Below are 17,854 nucleotides of genomic sequence, written 5' to 3' on the forward strand. Positions count from 1 at the left end.
AGCTTCAAGTAAAACAGTAAAAAACTTAATTAAATATAAAACTAATTGCTAAATAATCCTTGTAGGAAAAATAGTCCTACTGACCCAAAGGTTTCAAGAACTCTCATCGTAGTGCATCCAAAACAAAATGAGAAGTTGTTATTCAATCCATAACAAAATATAAAAGATATCACCAACTTCAACAGCCGTTTTGAAATAAGACTGCCAAAATATTTCAAATATCCAAAACTAAAGGTTAAGAACTTTATAGGCTGCAAAATAATATTTACACACGTCAATTATTCTTCATTTGCCAAAGTACATTACTTCTACTATTCATACATATGACAATAATGGAAGCCAAAAGGTTGTAGATTTAATCAATCGTTTAATAAACAGAACAACATCAACCTCAAGTCCAAATCCTTATAAAATAAAAAATAAAAAACATAGACATGAACATGAAAATACTTTCTCCCCCTTTTTTTTTTTTTTTAATAAATCTCCCAATCAAAATTATCGCATTAAGATATATAAAAATGGATCAAAATTATCACTCGTGAAATGACCAAAAGTCTACAAACGAAACCTTTTGTAGGAAATATTTGCAAAATATCACATATGATACAACTTTAATAAATACTCTTATGTACATCTAAAATCGCAACCAATTTAGAAGAAATGTGATATGTAAGAAGGTATTTTCCTTTCAAAAGTGATATCACAATATAATTTTTGTCCCGTCACAATTTGCCTTTTGAAAATACCACAATTTTCTTTAAGTCATTCAATTTGAGAATTTAGAAAAACATGTATGCAATCTTAATCGAAAAGTGTAGCACATAATAATCTATAAGCCACATGTATGTCAATATTTCAACTCTGAGCTGTTGTTACAATTACTATTGTAATTTGTCACATTAAAAAAAAACTTAAGCAGACAACCATTACATTCTCAAAACTAATTTCCTTAATTCAGGAATAGATTAACTGGCACTTGAAGATAAATGTGATACTATTTGCTATGTCCTACAAGTAATGGGAAGACATCTAACACTCTTAAGCAGTACTAACAAAATAACATGGATTATACAAACAATGATGTACTGTCATAAGCCCCATAAAATTTAACAATGTCAAGCAACACCTGTTAGCACGAAGGCATGGCATTCTGAAGTTTCTTATTCACACAACCAAAATAAAAGAAAACATGTTATCCCTGACACAGTCAACACCTGTTGGCAAGAAGAAAAGATTAGTTCTCATTATATGCTTTCCTTTATTTTGTGGTGTGCTGTTTTGCATTTGAGAACATGTAAAGTCATTCCTCCTGTTGGAGATACAGTCATAATCCTGCCATGCAAAACACAATTTTTTATCTTATAACCTTTACGATCAATAAAGGATCCCAATGGCGGTTTGCTGTCTGCAACATGTACCACTAAGACACCCCAGAGACCTAAGATCAAAGTTGGTTATTTTTGTCTCAATCAAGAACACACTTTGCGAAATACCAACTATGCTTACAGTAAAATTTAACAAGACTGTACTTAATATTTGGGAGATATTTTCTATATTTTCTTGTCACTAAAATTTTACATGAGCAATTAATATATTGATTATCAACATATGCGAAGAACAATGTAGGATAATCAAGATCATATAGGAGCAGTAAGACAAAGATGTATTCATCAACATATGATCATCACTAAATATCCTGATTAAATACCCAAGGCAGCATGCTTTAATTATAAATTATATCCTTGATTGCTCTAAGCAATAATTGACAATCAAATACAAACTTTCCAAATATAAAGTTTTCAAGGTCTCTTGAAAACATACCTTACGCTCCAAGTATTGCATAAAACATGTCAGCGGAAGCAAAACTTGAGTGTAGCACAAAAGTGAAACTGTTTGTAATCTGATTTCAAGCCGTATTAATCAAAATAAATGACTAAGATGAAAATTAAGTTAGTATGGCAGTTGAAACTTGAAATCAAAGTATATCACTTATGTGCTACACTTGATATATTGTATAATAAAAATTAAAGAAACTCTGCTAGATTTGTCAAAATAAACTCATACCATAATATCCTTGATGTTGAGTCCCAAAATTAATTTACACATAATCAAAAGCTTCATATTTTGACATTAGGGTAATCTAATGACCAGACAACCTTGAGGAGTATATTCACAGCTGAATAGAAACATGTATAAACCTCGATAATTCATTTGCCTAGATAGTAGTATCTCTTATCCTTTATATAGTGAGAACTAATAACCGTATTTAAATGCTTTAAGAACATATATATGGTCAAAACAAAACTTCCAGTAACCAATCAAATATTGTCCTTCAACATAACACAAGACTTAAACTTTCAATGGAAAATACACACACTCACACTTTGTGCTATGAATCCCATATGGCATTCAGAACAGTTGACTTGAGATTAAAATTAAGTGTTATATGCATGTATTTCTCTGAGCGGATAAGAACATTCAGACCATAGAATTCTATTCTATAGCACAGAACATTCAGACCATAGATGTTCTAAAGAACCTTCGAAGGTTCTTTAGAACATCCTCCATAAGTGTAGGAAACAGGATTTTAGTGCATAATGCACGTTTCAATCATTTATATGCTTTAAATATTAACCAATACAACGTACAAAGGCAACACTTATCAAACAAAAGCACCAGTACTTATACGTAATGGTTAAACAAAACCATAAAAAGACTTGAAGAGAAACCCACCTTTTCTTTTATTGACTCCTTGACAAACAAAAGGTTAATAACAAATAGTTTATTTGCTTTCCACAGACGTTATATAGTCCAAAAAAAAAAAAAAGATTAGACCAGCCTTATGGAAAACAACTTATATCATGAAATTGATATTCTCGACTTGCATATGACGGTCCCAGGAGAGCAGAAAGAGAGCTTTTGTTGGCCTCTAATCAGTGTAAAAGGCAAAGGCTTTGCTTCTTCTTAATGGCAAAGTATATAAAATTGCATATGCAAAACTTATCACACAGCTACAGAGACTATATTTACATGCCATATTTTCCTTTCATGTAGTTAAGCACCATGCCCTTCTTAATTTGATAGTCATATATAAGGATCTTAAGCATCAAACGTCAGTAACAACAAATAACAATGTCTACACACATACTCCATATATATTCATTAGAAAACCAATAAAACCAAAAAATCTTGGTATCCAAACAATCAAGCTAATAGACCTCCAAGAACAATCAAGTTAGTGACACGTTTGGAGCAATAGTACTACCTACACTTTTAAATGATTTATTAGAATGATACTCTATGTCCATCACCCGCAAGATACACCAAGACTCACATACATATATATATAAGATAATATACATGAAGTATATAACCAGATATCCATAAGCTTGTGCAGCAATGCCTAATCAAAAATATGCAATTGAAGGACCTGCTCAATTACAATCCTTGAAACCGAAAATTACCTTGGTTGTAGCATCTGCTTGGTCAAAGAAACAGAAAATTATGAAACCTGGCAACGTCCGGTTCCATGTCATGGAATTCCTCAAGCTCAATTTCAAAACTAAGGTCAGATTCCTAATACAATATCAAGTATTGAGTTGATATGCTAACTACCAAAAATAGTAGAACTCATATTTTTAATAGAAAATGAGACAAATAAAATTTCTTATCTCAGTCCGAAGCGGGTCACTATTGGAATTTGGATCTCCCAAAGGTTCTTGGGTTTTACCAGAAGTAGCGCATTGCCCGAGTTGAGGATACTTCTTCAAATGGCCTTCCTCCTCCTTGGTACAAGGGAAGAAACAGAAAAATAGGGTTATGTTGTTCTGTTTCTTCCTTCTTCCCCCTTCCTTTTATTTATTGTTTTATTATTATTATTTTTTTCTCGTTTGGTTTGCCGCGCAAAAATAGAGGGGAACAGTCACACCATTGGTTTTTTTTTTAAGAAAAATTCAGTCACCATCCCCAAACTATGCTGCCAAGACCAATTTGATACCCGAACTCTCAAAAGTATCAATGTGATACCCAAAGACATATTTTAATATCAACGTGATACTTCTGTCAAAAATTCCTAACGGAGCCGTCTGTTTGCTGACGTGGCAAGCACGTGGGTCCTATGTGATATTTTTATCAGGGGTAAAATTGTCTTTCTCTACTAATTAATTAATTTAAAAAACAAAAAAACAAAAAAAAAAAAACAAAACGGATCTCTCTCTCTCTCCCCCTTTCGCAATCTGATCCTCTCTCCTTTCTCTCTCTCCACCATGGCCGCTTCCTCCTACCCAAAAACCCCAAATATGGTCCTCACACATCATATCTCATACCCATCCGCCTCGAATCCACCAACTACTTTATCTGGTCCTCATCTCATGATCACCATCTTCACCGCCCACGGCCTCTACGGCAACGTCGACGTCACCATCAAAACCCCCGACAAATTTGCCCTCAACGCCGGAGTCGAACCCACCGCGCAGCTCACCTCAGACTTCAAGCTCTGGCACCAGTACGACGTCGGATTTGCAGACGATTACAAAGGGAGGCGACTTGGTGAATGTGTATGTGGGGAGGATTGTTGAGATAAGGATGAAGCTCTCGTCTGGTTTGATTGGAGAGGATTCTAATTTGGCTATAACCGAGAGGGCGAAGATGAATTTGAGGGCGACGACGAGCCAATTGACTGTGAGCGTGGTTCTGTGGTGGAGGTGAAGTCTGAGGTAGGTGGTGGAGGCCAATCGTTAATGGGTCCGACCCAGTTGATTGTGGGCTTGGTAGTGTGGTGAACGTGAAGTCTGAAGTTTCAGAAAATTTGAGGAGTTCTATTGAAGAAGAGTTGGGGAAGGTTAGTTTGGTTGGAGGGAATGAAGAAAGTTTGGTTCTTGATAGTGGGAATGAAGTGAGTGAGGATTTGGAGACCAAAATCGAAGGTGTGGAGGGTGTGAAGAGCAAAATGGAGAGTGGGATTGAGAGCGAAAGTTCGGAGTCGGAGAGTGAGAGTTCATCAGCAGCATCATCTTCTTCGAGTAGTAGCTCTAGTGATGAGGATGAGGAGGATGAGAGAGAGTGATGATATGGATGAGGAGAAGGATGGAGAAGGGAATGTGAAGGCAAAGGCGGAGAAGGAGGGCAATGAGGAGGCTTGTGAACTTGAAGAAGGTGAGATAAGTGGTGCAGAGCAGATAGGTAATGGAAGTGGTGATGAGGAGATTGACCGTGAAAGTTTTCAGGTGGGATTCCAATTTTGGAAGTGGAGATGGGAGATTGAAATTTTGGATTAGAAGTTGAATTGTTTGTTCTTGTTTTCAGACATTGTTTGTTCTTGTTTTCTCAATTTGAATTGGATTAGAAGTTGTCAAATTGCAGCATTTGCATGTAATGTGAGATTCTTGATGTTGGGGGCGGTAACTGTGGTTGGGGCTGAGCTCACGTTCAAGACCGAAATCGGAATTCATTTTGGGGTGAGTGGTTGGTGGCGGAGCTTGCTTCGGAGGTTGCGGCGGTTTAGTTAGAACAAAAGAAGAAGAAGAAGAAGAAATGAAAAGAAAAATAAAAATGAATTAACAAAAACAAAAGGGTAAGTTGGTCATTTAACTTCTTTTTTTTGTCTCCATGTGCTTGCCACGTCATCAAATAACGGAGCCGTTAGGAATTTTTGACAAAAGTATCACGTTGATATCAAAATATGTCTTTGGGTATCACATTAATACTTTTGAGAGTTCCGGTATCAAATTGGCATTGGCAACATAGTTTGGGGACGGTGATTGAATTTTTTTTTTTTTTTTTTATGTTCTGCTCTTAGCCTGTTGGTGCCCATTTTAAATTATAATTCATTATGGGCAAAAGCAAATATAATGAAAAATCAAATAAATTAAGGAGAATTTTCGCTTATCCATTTTTGGGATCACTGCTCCCATAGTAAACTTGAAGATTTCACCATGGTCTTTTCTGCTTGACATCGGTGAAATCCAATAACATGTCCATGATTCCCTTGCACGATCACTTTAGCGTAGGCTACTTCTTAAGCTTCAGCTTCTTGGTTTCTCGTTTCAATATCAAAATACAAGTTTTGTGTTAGATTAATTATCATGAAAAGATCTATATATTTTGTGAAGTTGGCTCTGATACCAATTGTAAGAATAAACATAATAGCCATAAGATCACCTCACAAAAGTATATAGACACAATTATATGAAATAGTGAACAAGAATTAAAATAGATCATGAGCCATAACTTGAATGGCCACTCAATCCAAGCCTAAGTCTTCTGCGCTTCTCTCATGTGGTATTCTCTTATGGGGCAAGAAAACTATATTACCGACGATCAGAGAGCACAGGGACCTAAGCCTTATATAGAGCGTTAGATATTCTGTATCCTCCCATAAAAGAAACAGAATCATATTCCAATTAAACCTCTATAGATACATATCCATTTTGACTGACTAACTTAATAGCCAAGTCATATATTAGATTTCCTCTACTTTATTCATTCAGAATCCACATAAATAAAGTCTCTAGGAGCTAGATTCTCAATGATTCTCTAATTGCTTATTCTACAAATAATAACAAGTTGTTGTGCCAAACGTGAACTTAGGATATAGTCCAAATATTCTTACATGCTCATCCAGGGAATGAAGCTCAGGTGCAACCTGCTGATCCAGATAATCAAGGTGAGGATGATGTCGATGAACCTCCACCCGGTTTCTGGTATTATGGTTGAGCTTCAGATCAACCAATCCTTGTCTTTAATGCTGGTGTCTTGGTTGAGCTTCAGTTTTATGACGAACCACATCTACCTGGACCTCAATGCGTGGTTTGTAAGGTGCTCTGCCTCTGATAGTGCTTATAAGTATAACTGTAATTTTTGTTTGTACTAGCATATTTTTCCTAATGTTCTTGAACCAAATTAGAGCATAACAGTGAGAGGAACAATTGCTTTGGAGAGTGAATTGAAATGAGAAAATCCTGAATTCTTAGACTTGCATAACCTGTTTAAGTTTGAATGTCGATCGAGGTCAGAAGCTGACCCGACATCTTTGTGCTATGAGCTTATTGCTTCTCATTATCAATTAACCGGCCACATCGAAGAGGCCAAATGCATTTTCAATTGGGCCTTGTTATCTTTTAGGCTCTCTTAGTTTTTTCTTTATTTTCTTTGATATTTTTCAACAATGAAATGAGTTTATCCGGCTGATCTACTGGTTGCTATCCAATTCATAGGGGACTTGGGTTACGCCTCCACAAGCCAATAGCGTGCCATTCGGACTGAATACTGTCAAGTGCAGTACATCTATAGAGGTAGTAGTGATTTTGCGGCACCAGGCAGGTGATGTCAAATACACGACTAATACTTGGACATTTCGACAATTTAAGCTAGCATCTGCCGAATATATATAGCACACTAAAACGAAAAATTTGATATGAAGATGGTGAACTAAGGTTTCTGAAGTGTTGAGTAATTAGTGTAGAGATGAATTTGACAATGACTCTTGAAGTGTTTTAAATGAGCGCATACCACCAGGTCTGAGAAAAGTATGTTTTGTCAAATAATCATCATCCATTGTAAACAGAAATTGTCCTAAACCTATGTATTATATCAGTAAGCTAATTAAATGTTCCTCGTTTGTCCCAAAAAAAAAAATTACCTGGAGTGACTTGCAACTATGCATGTTGAGAAAAACCAGGGATCATAATCAATTCCAATTCCAAGGCATCCTTCGAAAACCAAATTATGAAGATGTTCATGTTGCAGCTTTACAAGACAGGTAAAAGAAAATTTTTTTTTTGTTTTTTTTTTTTTTTTTGTAATAAGCATTACAAAGGCTGGCTTTGTCCACTACTAGGTTAACCGCACTTTCTCTATCACAAGAATTTAAAACGTTGATCGTTTAGATTTCTATATGAACTTGATAAATAATTTCAAATTTCAGCCATATTGGTAACCATTTGGTCATCCAAAATAGTGAAACATTACAACATATCCCGAGAGTAGAATAAATCTAAAATCATTGAGGCATTCATAATTATGATTTGTTTTTATTCAAAAAAAAAAGGCTGGTGTTATTGATACACTCATTTTTTCTATTCACACACCCCCTCTACTTTTCTTTTACTTTAATTCAATTTTTTTTTTTACAAATCACCCTAAATACCCTCCCTTGCAATTCTGTTTTTTTCTTTTTGTGGTTAATTTTTTTATATTTTGCTTTTTGCTCTCTCCAGCATCAATGGCGGTCTGGAATGGTTCTGTAGTATGTGTGAAATTTCCAGTAATTTCGACGAGAAGCTATGATTTAAATAAGTCAGAACAAGTATTTTACACAAGACGAACCTGAATAATTTGAAATTATTCGAAATCGAATTCTCTAATCGTTTCATAATTTGGTTGAAGTTAGAGTGTGAGTTTCTACATTGATGTTAGAGGAGAGGATGGTCCTAAATTTAAGGTTGGGCAATCTAATTTGTCTTCCCTTAAAATATTGTTAAATGGAGTATCCTACTAGTCTTTTACTTCTCTACTCCATAACTGATCTGGTCTATTATCCTACTAGTATCGAGTTTTCTTTCTGTTATGTCACCGCTTTGTCAAAGCAAATAGAGTAGCCAGTAATGCATTATTTGCTAGTTGGTGCTTGTTAGAATACATGAAGTTTGTAGAGATTTCTGATGTCATTTCGGGACATACTCTAGATGCTTATTGTAATCAAAGGTTTAGGCTCAATATCCTCCCCCTTGTATTCTATAGTTTCATTAATCAAGACTTGAGGGCAGCTGCGCACCAGCCCTTTATTAAAAAAAAAAAAACTGATCTGGTCTTAAGGGAATAGGAAAATAAAATAATCAAAGAAGCTACTTGTATGCATTTGACCAATTGGCCTATATAGGAGCTTTGGAAGTCTGGAAGGTCCAGGCCAGGAATTTAGTGTTTCAGTTGATATTTGTTGAAAAGTCTAAATGAATAATGTTGTGCTTCATGAAATTGTCATCCATCTATCTTAGGTCAATTGTGTGACGTTGCAGAGGAAAAAGGTGTATATAGGATTGATGCCATAGGGTACTATACTACTATTGGAACTGTATAGACTGAAACTTTGTTGTTGAGTCGAGATTTTAGCTTAGATCAACAGAGCCTTTTATCCAGTCATTTCGTCTAATTTTCCAATTGTTGTTTGTGTTTTTTTGAAACTTTGTTACCATTTGGTACAGGAAAGGTTCTGCATCCTGAAATTCATTTCTATTGTGTGCTTTCCCTCATTGAACAACATCAACTGAGGCTTTTGATCTCATGATCTACACCCAGATATATAAAGCATTTTGTTTATAATTTTCTATACAAATTCATAAAACATCTTGTAGCCTGATTGATTTGGTTTGAGTTTCAGCCTGGTAGTCTCTTCTCCAATGCTTCAAGAATAACCATTTTGGTTTGTTCATTGGATTCAAGTTCATCGGAGAATTTGTCCAGCTGCGTATGTATTGGCAAATCACAGTTATTTGTTTCAATGGAGTAGCAGACTAGAAGGGAAGAGCCCAATTATTTGAGAGAAAATAAAAATTTTCGGATTATTGATCCTTAGAGCATCTTTAGCAGACTCTCTATTTTAGCTCATTAGCTTTTAAAGAGCATGTTTAGCTTTTTATCTATTTTAACAGCTGCACCATACTCCTAAGTGACTCTCTATTATAACTTTTAGCTATTTCGCTCCTAAATATAGAGAGCGAGATGAGGCTCTCTATAATTTAAAACATTCCTTTTGAGTTACTTTATGTAATTTATAAATACATTTAAACTATTTAATATTCCTTTAAAAATAATATAAATTCAAAATTAGCTAAAATTCTAGAGCACTGATACATACATATTTCTAAAGTGGCTAGCCAAAATGACTTTTTAGCTACTTTAACTAAAATTTGACTCAAAAATAGCTAGCATTGCTAAAGATACTCTTAGCTAGCTATACTTTGTGGATTCATTCAGACATTGGCCTTGTGCATTTCTTGCATTGATTACAATTGATTTATTATTTAATGATGTTTGATACTTGCTAAATAGAAAAAAAAAAAAAAAAAAAAAAAAAAGAATTGCAAGATAGGGTAATTAAGGTAATTTGTCTAAAAAAATTGAATTAAAGTAATAAAAAAAATAGAGGGGTGTGTGAATAGAGAAAATGGGTGTGTCAATAACACCACTAAAAAAAAAAAATTCATGATATGTTCAATTTGAATTGTCATATTTATAATTCGATTGAATGTCTTAATCATTTTTAATTTGATTAAAAAATTTTATAAGTGTTTTACCACAAGCAATCCCTTACCAAAAGAAAATATCTCTTATTAGAGTATTCATATCTATATTTCCTTTTTGTAAAGACAACAAAATAAATTTTGACGAACATTACGAATAATGATCACCCCAAAAAAGGGTAATGACAAAAAGACCATTAATGGTAATATTACTGAAAGTAACTAGCCCCTTTGTCTGGTGATAGCACAATAAGCAGAATAATAGCCCCAAGTCTCATTTACATTAAAATTTACCTGCATTATTATTATCTATGCCGTTTTCACTTAAAAAAGATTGGACAGGACGGACACCGATAATTATCGGCTAACCTAGTGCTTTGGGGAATCTATAACGCCCCAAAAGAAGCGACAAAACTAGTACTGAAGAAACATCCCGATCACCGGATAAGCTATCAAGCATAACCCCAGGTAAGGGGCCATCCAATGGTAAAGAGATAACAAGGCCTAAAGTTATCTCATTCGACGAGGGCAAAAGCCTCAACAAATCCCACATAGCTAGGCAGAGAGAGTAAGAGACAGTAGAACAGGAAATGGAGAACCACCACACCACCAACCGCCGCCATGAACACCTCAGCCACCAACGATACACAACTAGCGCAACCACCACCCAGAATTCTTCACACCGGCCAATCAAACCAAGGAAGTAAAAAGCTAACCCTAATAATTCGACGAGGGAGTGATAGAATCTACAGCGACTTAAAGTCTAGAACTAGAGAAGTTAAACTAAATGCAATGACCGCGGAACACACACATTGGTTAATTGAGGCCTTTCATTTCCACAACACTCTGATATTGTGTTATCTTGGACATGATTAATCTTAGCAATAGCACAAGTTTCACTCCTTCACTGTTCTCCCCCGTTGTTTCCCATCTCGAATTTAAAACAAGTCATAGAACAATACAATCGTGGCCATATGATCAGCATGAATTAATCCTATACGTCACATGGATTAGGAACAATCCAAAGGAGTGGTGAATATAAAATGCGCCAATACACTTGGGATGTAACATAAGACTTGAAACCTTTATTTTCCATATTGTATGCTTCTTCTTTCCAATATAGCTTATGATGACCGCCTTGAAGAATATTTTCTTCTTTGGCAACATAAATTGAGTTTGCTTAAAGTTCTGGAAAATCCAGGGTGGATAATGATATCGATGCTGATTCGTATGCACTCAAAGCCAAAGCCCGCTCTTGCAGACATTCCAACTTCAAACATTCCACCTTGTTGGGAGTGAAGTTTAACTTATGGATATAATAGTAGAATTGCCTGGAAATTGGGTTCTTAAGTTTCTCCACAAACAAAAGCTCGCGTAGTGATTCCACCAAATAACGTCTTAACTAAGTTGTTCTACCTCCCTCTGCGGAGGTTGCAAATCCATGGTGTTGATGGGATAGGTTCCCCCGAAATCCCAAACTGAAATTGATTTTGAGTCTCCCAAGGACAACGTAAATAGAAGGCTGTTGTGGAAAATGATCCTATCAAATTCTACACTATCCAAGTCAGTCCAAGTAGTGTTGTTTCCATCACCATGCTTATGGAATGCTATTTTTGTCTCTACTTTTTTTACGTAGATTACCACAACGTAAAAGGAATTGTTGCAAGAGGGGTCCGAGGATAGGACTATAGGAGAACTTTGAGAACACTATGCATGGGCGCAAACCCTAGAAATAGGGTTAAAAAGGTGTACTCTGTATGCGTTTAAGACTTTAAGTCCCACATCACCAGCCACCCATGTGACTAACCCACCAAGCACCTTTAATGTTCACCGAAGCCTTTAAACAGGTTCTTGAAGGTGTAAACCTTTTTCTCTGAGAGGCTAAAGAAGCGGCCAGCATCAGCATCAACATCACTACTCTCTCGATGGAGCATGAGCCATGGAGTTTGAAGACCAGGGGTTTGTAAACCGGGTCAGAGAGATAAGAATTTGCAGCGGCATACCAGGATGAAGAAACGAATTTAAAGCGAGCGATGTCAACGAGAGAAAGTCTTTTCAAGATCAACTCTAATAGCTCTAATTGGAGGCCAGACCAGTTCGGTGTTGTTTTCGTAGTAATAATATTGCAGTCACAACCGACGATTTTGTCTTCCTCAGCCATAGCTTTTTTTTTTTGACTTTGTCAAGGGGAACTCAAAGGCTTCTTAGGCCTAAGATAAACCCTTTCGGCGCATGTGAAATGCTCCAATTATGTACTGCAGCACAGTGTCTTGCCATAGCTATTCGATCGATCGGAGCACGCACGCACAAAATTGCTTATATATTGTATGCTTTTCTCACTCTCAAGACCATCAGCATATATATAAGATTCAGCTTATTGATGCACCGTTATGTGTCAATTAACCACCATCTTGTGAGCTATTGTGTACGATGGAAGATGTTAAGATTTAGAAACTCGGTTAAGCCCCAGTTCTTCTTTCAAGTATGGCCGTATGGGTACATATAAACTTACTTAACGTATACTCGCATATTCCGCATGTATTTTCTAATTATGTCTGCAGCTCCTATTTCCTCAGTTGACTATGTTTGTTTCTTGATAGAACCAGACCTAAGTGCACACTCATACGCAACACTCTGTAGACACCATGTAGCGTAACTAGTAAAGAATCAACATTTATCAGTCTTTTACTAGATCTCTTGGATTGTACATTATATTTCACTCAAATCTTAAAAGTTTTTTAAAATATCAAATAAATTAGAGTCAAAATAAGAGATAGGTACACATCACCATGGACCAACAAATTTAATTTTGTGATAGTGATCCACATACCATACATTAACTTCATTTTCATTGCAATTCTTTGGCCGGTGACGTCATATTGAAGAAATATCGGTGAGGATAGGGATATGAACCATATGATATGTCCATGTCAACTAGAAAACAATATTTGATTGAACAATCTCCTCAAAAAAAAAAAAAAAATTCAAATAACATAATAAATATTGGACGGCAGATATTATGTCTAGCAAAGCAATAGTATTGCACAAACGTGACAAACCCTCCTCAGTCCTCACATGGTCTGTGAAGCTTGGTCAATTAGTAGTGCTTAGGAAGATGACATCCACATTCCACTATCCAATAGCTTTTTCTTGTCAAATAAAAAACAAATAAGAAAGAGCCTTCCTGACGTGGTTCAATTCTATATATCATTTCCACACTATTCCAGATCAAGGCAAAAGGCTCTGTCTTTTTTTGAATTCTCTCCCCATCTTGAATAAAAACCCAATTCCTCTGTTTCTCTCTGACTTCTTCACCAACTGGGATCTCACTCTCTCTCTCTCTCTATGTTTCTCTGAAGTCTTCAGGAGCAAAACTCAAAGGCCCTTCTGTAAGTTTTGGTCTTTCTTTGGTTTTATCGTTCTGGGTTTTCGATTTTGCTCATAAAGATTACTCCTTTATGTGATTCTGATGAGTTCTGAGGTTCTTATGCATAAACCCAACTTGTTAGAATTGCAAAAATTCTAGTTTTTCTGAAACAGGAATTTTCTGCTGAAGCGTAAAGATTTTAAATTTTCTTCTTTTTTTGGGTAAATTGATGAGCTTTTCATATGTTATTATTGAGTAATTATTATTTTTAATAATGAATTGAATGTAATAGGGAGTCACTCTCCATCTACCACGTTTGTTACTTCATCGGAATGGAGGGTGGAGCTGTCCTTCAGACAGTTGTACACTCAATTCCCGCTCTGCTTTGCGCGTGCACTCACGCTCTTTCTAGAATGTGGGCTTGTTTCTGTTCTTGGATAGTTTGGGCCCAAAACACATTTTGGCAAAGTGTGGAAACATTATACAATTCAATTGCATTGATGGTGATAGATGTTTTTACTCTTTAGAGCATGAACGTTAGAAATGATATGATGGATTTTATGCAATGAATGTGTGTACTGATGATGCAATATTTACCTAGGCAGAGAAATAATTGAGTTGTTAGTTCATATTTTGTAGGGAAGGTGAAACCAAATGAATGTGTTAGAAAAACTAATTTGTTTGTGGTATTTGGATACAGGGGTTTGATTAAATCAAAAGTATCAAGTCGCAGATTTGACCACATTCGCAAATGGCTTCTCCCTTGGTAAGATATGAACTGGTGAAATTGAGTACAATGTCTTCTTTTTGTTTGTCTTATTTTTATGCAAAAGATGAGTTTAGTCATGTTGAAAGGTACCACCTGTCATTTTTGTGGTTTTGATCAAATTTGGACCTGATATATCTAGTATAACAAAAGATCGGGTTGAATGATGGATTCACTCATTAGGGTCTTTCTTCTTCCTGCATTATCTGCAAACATCAAATTAACATGTCTCGCTAATATCCAGGTTCAGTCGAATAAGAGTATGAAAAGGTTGGAATCAAAAAAGTCTCATTCCTGGTGGTGGGACAGTCACATCAGTCCCAAAAACTCTAAGTGGCTTGCAGAGAATCTCGAGGGTGAGCAATGAACACCTCTTTCGGTCTTTCTTTTGTAAGTGTATATAGGAAAAATTATTAAATGTGAAGGCAGTAGAAAAGAGATAATCAACATAACAATTATGTGTTTATATATCTAAATAGCGTTTCTCATATAAAAGGAATAATGTCATCCATCTATTAGTTAGAAAATGTCTGCAAAATTTTATCCAACTTTACCTAACGAAATACCTATTTACTGGTAGTTATATTTGGTTTTGAGTCTTTTGATGGATTAACAGAAAAGTCTGGGACAAGTTAGATTTATGTTACTATATTTGCGTAAAGCTATCTCTTTTCCATTTTTCCTCTTCTTGTCCAGTATACCCAATTCTGTTTTGTTGTTGAGAAGAGACTCTGTTATCGTGTTTTAATGACAATTGTTGCCTCTAACCTGAGATGTGGGATATTATGTTTGTTGCAGATAAGATTTCTTTTTTCACATTCTAAATGGGGGCAAGTTTAAAATGGTTAAAAGTGAGATATTGTTGTATAATTTTAGATTCTGCTCCTAATCTAAAAGGTGGTAGGCATTATTCGCCCCAACTGCTCAAACTGGTGGAGGAAGTTAATTTTCCAAAATTTGCATGTTTAAATTTCTCTAGATTTCAGATTGTTTTTGGTCAAAGTTGTAAAAATTTGATTGTTGCAGTCATTTTTCTCACCAAAAATGCCTTTCAAGAAAATGACAAAACGGTCCTTGACTTCAGAGATGGACAGGTGCATCAAGCGGATGCTGAAGCTGGTTGAAGAAGATGGGGATTCATTTGCAAAAAAGGCTGAAATGTATTATCAAAAGAGGCCTGAATTGATTTCTCATGTTGAAGATTTTTATCGCTTGTACCGGTCTCTAGCCGAACGTTATGATCATGTGACAGGAGAGCTAAGGAAGAATGTGACCTCAGATCTCCAATCCATGAGCTCATGCATTTCTGACGGTGGTTCAGAACTGCCATCTGCATGGTCCTCTCCTGATCTCCAATCTCAGAGGCTGAGTCGTCGTAAATCTGGCCCTCGTGCTGCTGGCTTTGATTTCTTCCTTGGCCCCAGTGGAAACAGCTCGGATAATTACCAGAAAGAAGGGGAAGAATCATCTTCGTTAACAGATTCTGAGCCAGAATCTGATGACGATGATTCTTCAGTCAACAATTACTCAGGGGTGTTGTCAAATGGAGGTGATCAAGGGCAGCAGAAGAAGATAATTCAATTGGAAATCGAGCTTCGTGAAGCGAGGGAGAAGCTTCGGCTGCAGGAAGAGAATGCAGATAGTCCATTGAGGGGGTCAAAAAATGAGAAGTCCGAGGAATTTTCTGCAAAAATTGCAGAATATGCGCAAGAGCTGATGATTGCAAATGAAAAATTACAGGCCTCAGAGGAACAGATTTCCAGGTTGAACATTGAGCTCAAACGGTATAAATCATCAGAAAATGGCAATGCCTTTGAGGCCGGTCTTGAATCATCGGAACATAAAGAGGTCAAGAGGCATGAGAGTGAGCCAGACATGGAGGTAAATGAAGCATTTGAGACACCTAGGTCGGGAGAAGTTCAAGACCCTGATAACAAGATAGAGGCATTGGTGGAAGAGCTGAGAATCACAAAAGATAGGCTTCAGCATTCACAGAAAGAGATTGCAAGTTTGAGACAAGAACTTGAGAGTAATAAAGCCTCAAGATTGAATCATGAACAGGAGAGTAATAAAGCCTCTGAGAAAATTCATCTGTTGCAGGGTCAGCTTGAATCTGCTAAGAAGGACATTGCTACGTGGAAAACAAAGCTTAACTCAGAGAAAAGAGAGGTTTCGAAGCTGCAGGAACGAATCGCAAGGTTAAAAACTAGTTTATCAGACAGGGATCATGAGGTCATGGATTTGAAAATAGCGGTATCTGATGCTGAGGAGAAGATATTCCCAGAGAAGGCACAGGTAAAGGCCGAAATATCTAGACTGTATTCGGAACGGACGCAACTGGAGGAGCAGATTAGAGACTGGGAGTCTCGAGGACGCTCTTTGGAGGATGAAATCAGAATGATTAAGGCTGGGAAAGCAGAAATGGAGGAGAGACTTACTAGCGAAATTGAGCAGTTAAAGGCGGAAATCCTTGAGATAGGCAATCACATCGGCAACTTACATAAGGCCCTTGATGCTATGAAAGCAGAAGGAGATGAGCTTAGCACAAAAGTTGTAACACTTAAAGCAGAAGTTAGTTATAGAGATGATAAGATAAATGAGATGGACATTCAGCTGCAGCAGTTGCACAAGGAGCAAGTGGAACTGGTTTCTGGGGCCGAAGGGGCGTGGAAATTGGTGGAGGAGCTAACAGCAAGAACAAAGGAACTCGAAGAGGAGATTCAGAGGCAAAGAGTCATGATTTTAGAAGGAGCGGAAGAAAAGAGAGAAGCTATAAGGCAGTTGTGCTTCTCACTCGAACATTATAGGAACGGTTATCACAGGCTTCGACAGGCTTGCATGGGACACAAGAGAGTTCCGGTGTTGGCATCTTAAGCGAAACATATGTGATCTTGATTTGGATTGTATGTAATTTTTTGGGTGGTTTTTTCTTTTTCTTTTGTGTACTACTGGCCATGCACTCATGGTTGTAGTGATGCGAGGTTTGTGTAGTAGAGATATAGATGCATGAGGGTCGTATCTATGGGCCATTTGGGTCACCAGGTCCCCCCTTAAGAGTGGTTGACGGCGCGTAAATTTGTGTACTAATTTTGTTGAGTTATTTGGGTTTGGCTTAGTGACACAATTGGATTTGGTTTTGCTAACTTTTCTGGGACTATGCACAATGCTATAGAAAAGCAGGCCGAAAAATGAAATATAGACCCAAAAGGGTCACACATTGCTACAGAAAAAAAATAAAATAAAATAAAATAAAGTAAAAAGTGACAAAAGTTAACATAAAAATAACAAAAATTGACATTAACACCGCGCCAGGTAGGGGTCGAACCTACGACTTTCTGCTTAGGAAACAGACGCTCTATCCACTGAGCTACAGGCGCTTGTTGATAAACAAATAGCATAATAAATTATGACAATTAAACCCGACTGTACACCATAAAGAAATTTACCTTTTATGTTCCCCATTTCATCCCAGAACCAAGTCTA

The 17,854-nt window shown here is 36.5% G+C and overlaps 1 protein-coding gene and 1 non-coding gene across 4 annotated transcripts; one reads left to right on the top strand and one right to left on the bottom strand.

Annotated features, from left to right (window-relative positions):
* The first annotated feature begins 13,367 nt into the window (after nt 1-13,367).
* Nucleotides 13,368-17,495, top strand: LOC133731582 (protein NETWORKED 4A-like). Of its 3 annotated transcripts, none has more exons than XM_062158952.1 (4): nt 13,368-13,627; nt 14,306-14,371; nt 14,616-14,727; nt 15,456-17,495. In XM_062158952.1, the coding sequence occupies exons 2-4, from the start codon at nt 14,357-14,359 to the stop codon at nt 17,243-17,245; spliced, it is 1,917 nt and encodes a 638-aa protein (XP_062014936.1). In that variant the 5' UTR covers nt 13,368-13,627; nt 14,306-14,356; the 3' UTR covers nt 17,246-17,495. The 3 variants fall into 3 exon arrangements, with proteins under 3 accessions (XP_062014936.1, XP_062014937.1, XP_062014938.1); XM_062158953.1 differs by lacking the exon at nt 13,368-13,627 and adding an exon at nt 13,707-13,826; XM_062158954.1 differs by lacking the exons at nt 13,368-13,627; nt 14,306-14,371 and having other exon boundaries at nt 14,621-14,761.
* A 180-nt stretch (nt 17,496-17,675) lies between these two features.
* On the bottom strand, nt 17,676-17,748 carry TRNAR-CCU (transfer RNA arginine (anticodon CCU)). Its single transcript has one exon. It is a non-coding gene; the product is annotated as a tRNA-Arg (tRNA).
* Between the last annotated feature and the right edge of the window lie 106 nt (nt 17,749-17,854).

Source organism: Rosa rugosa, chromosome 2 (genome assembly GCF_958449725.1).
Source record: "Rosa rugosa chromosome 2, drRosRugo1.1, whole genome shotgun sequence".
In the NCBI taxonomy this organism is placed as follows: domain Eukaryota; kingdom Viridiplantae; phylum Streptophyta; class Magnoliopsida; order Rosales; family Rosaceae; genus Rosa; species Rosa rugosa.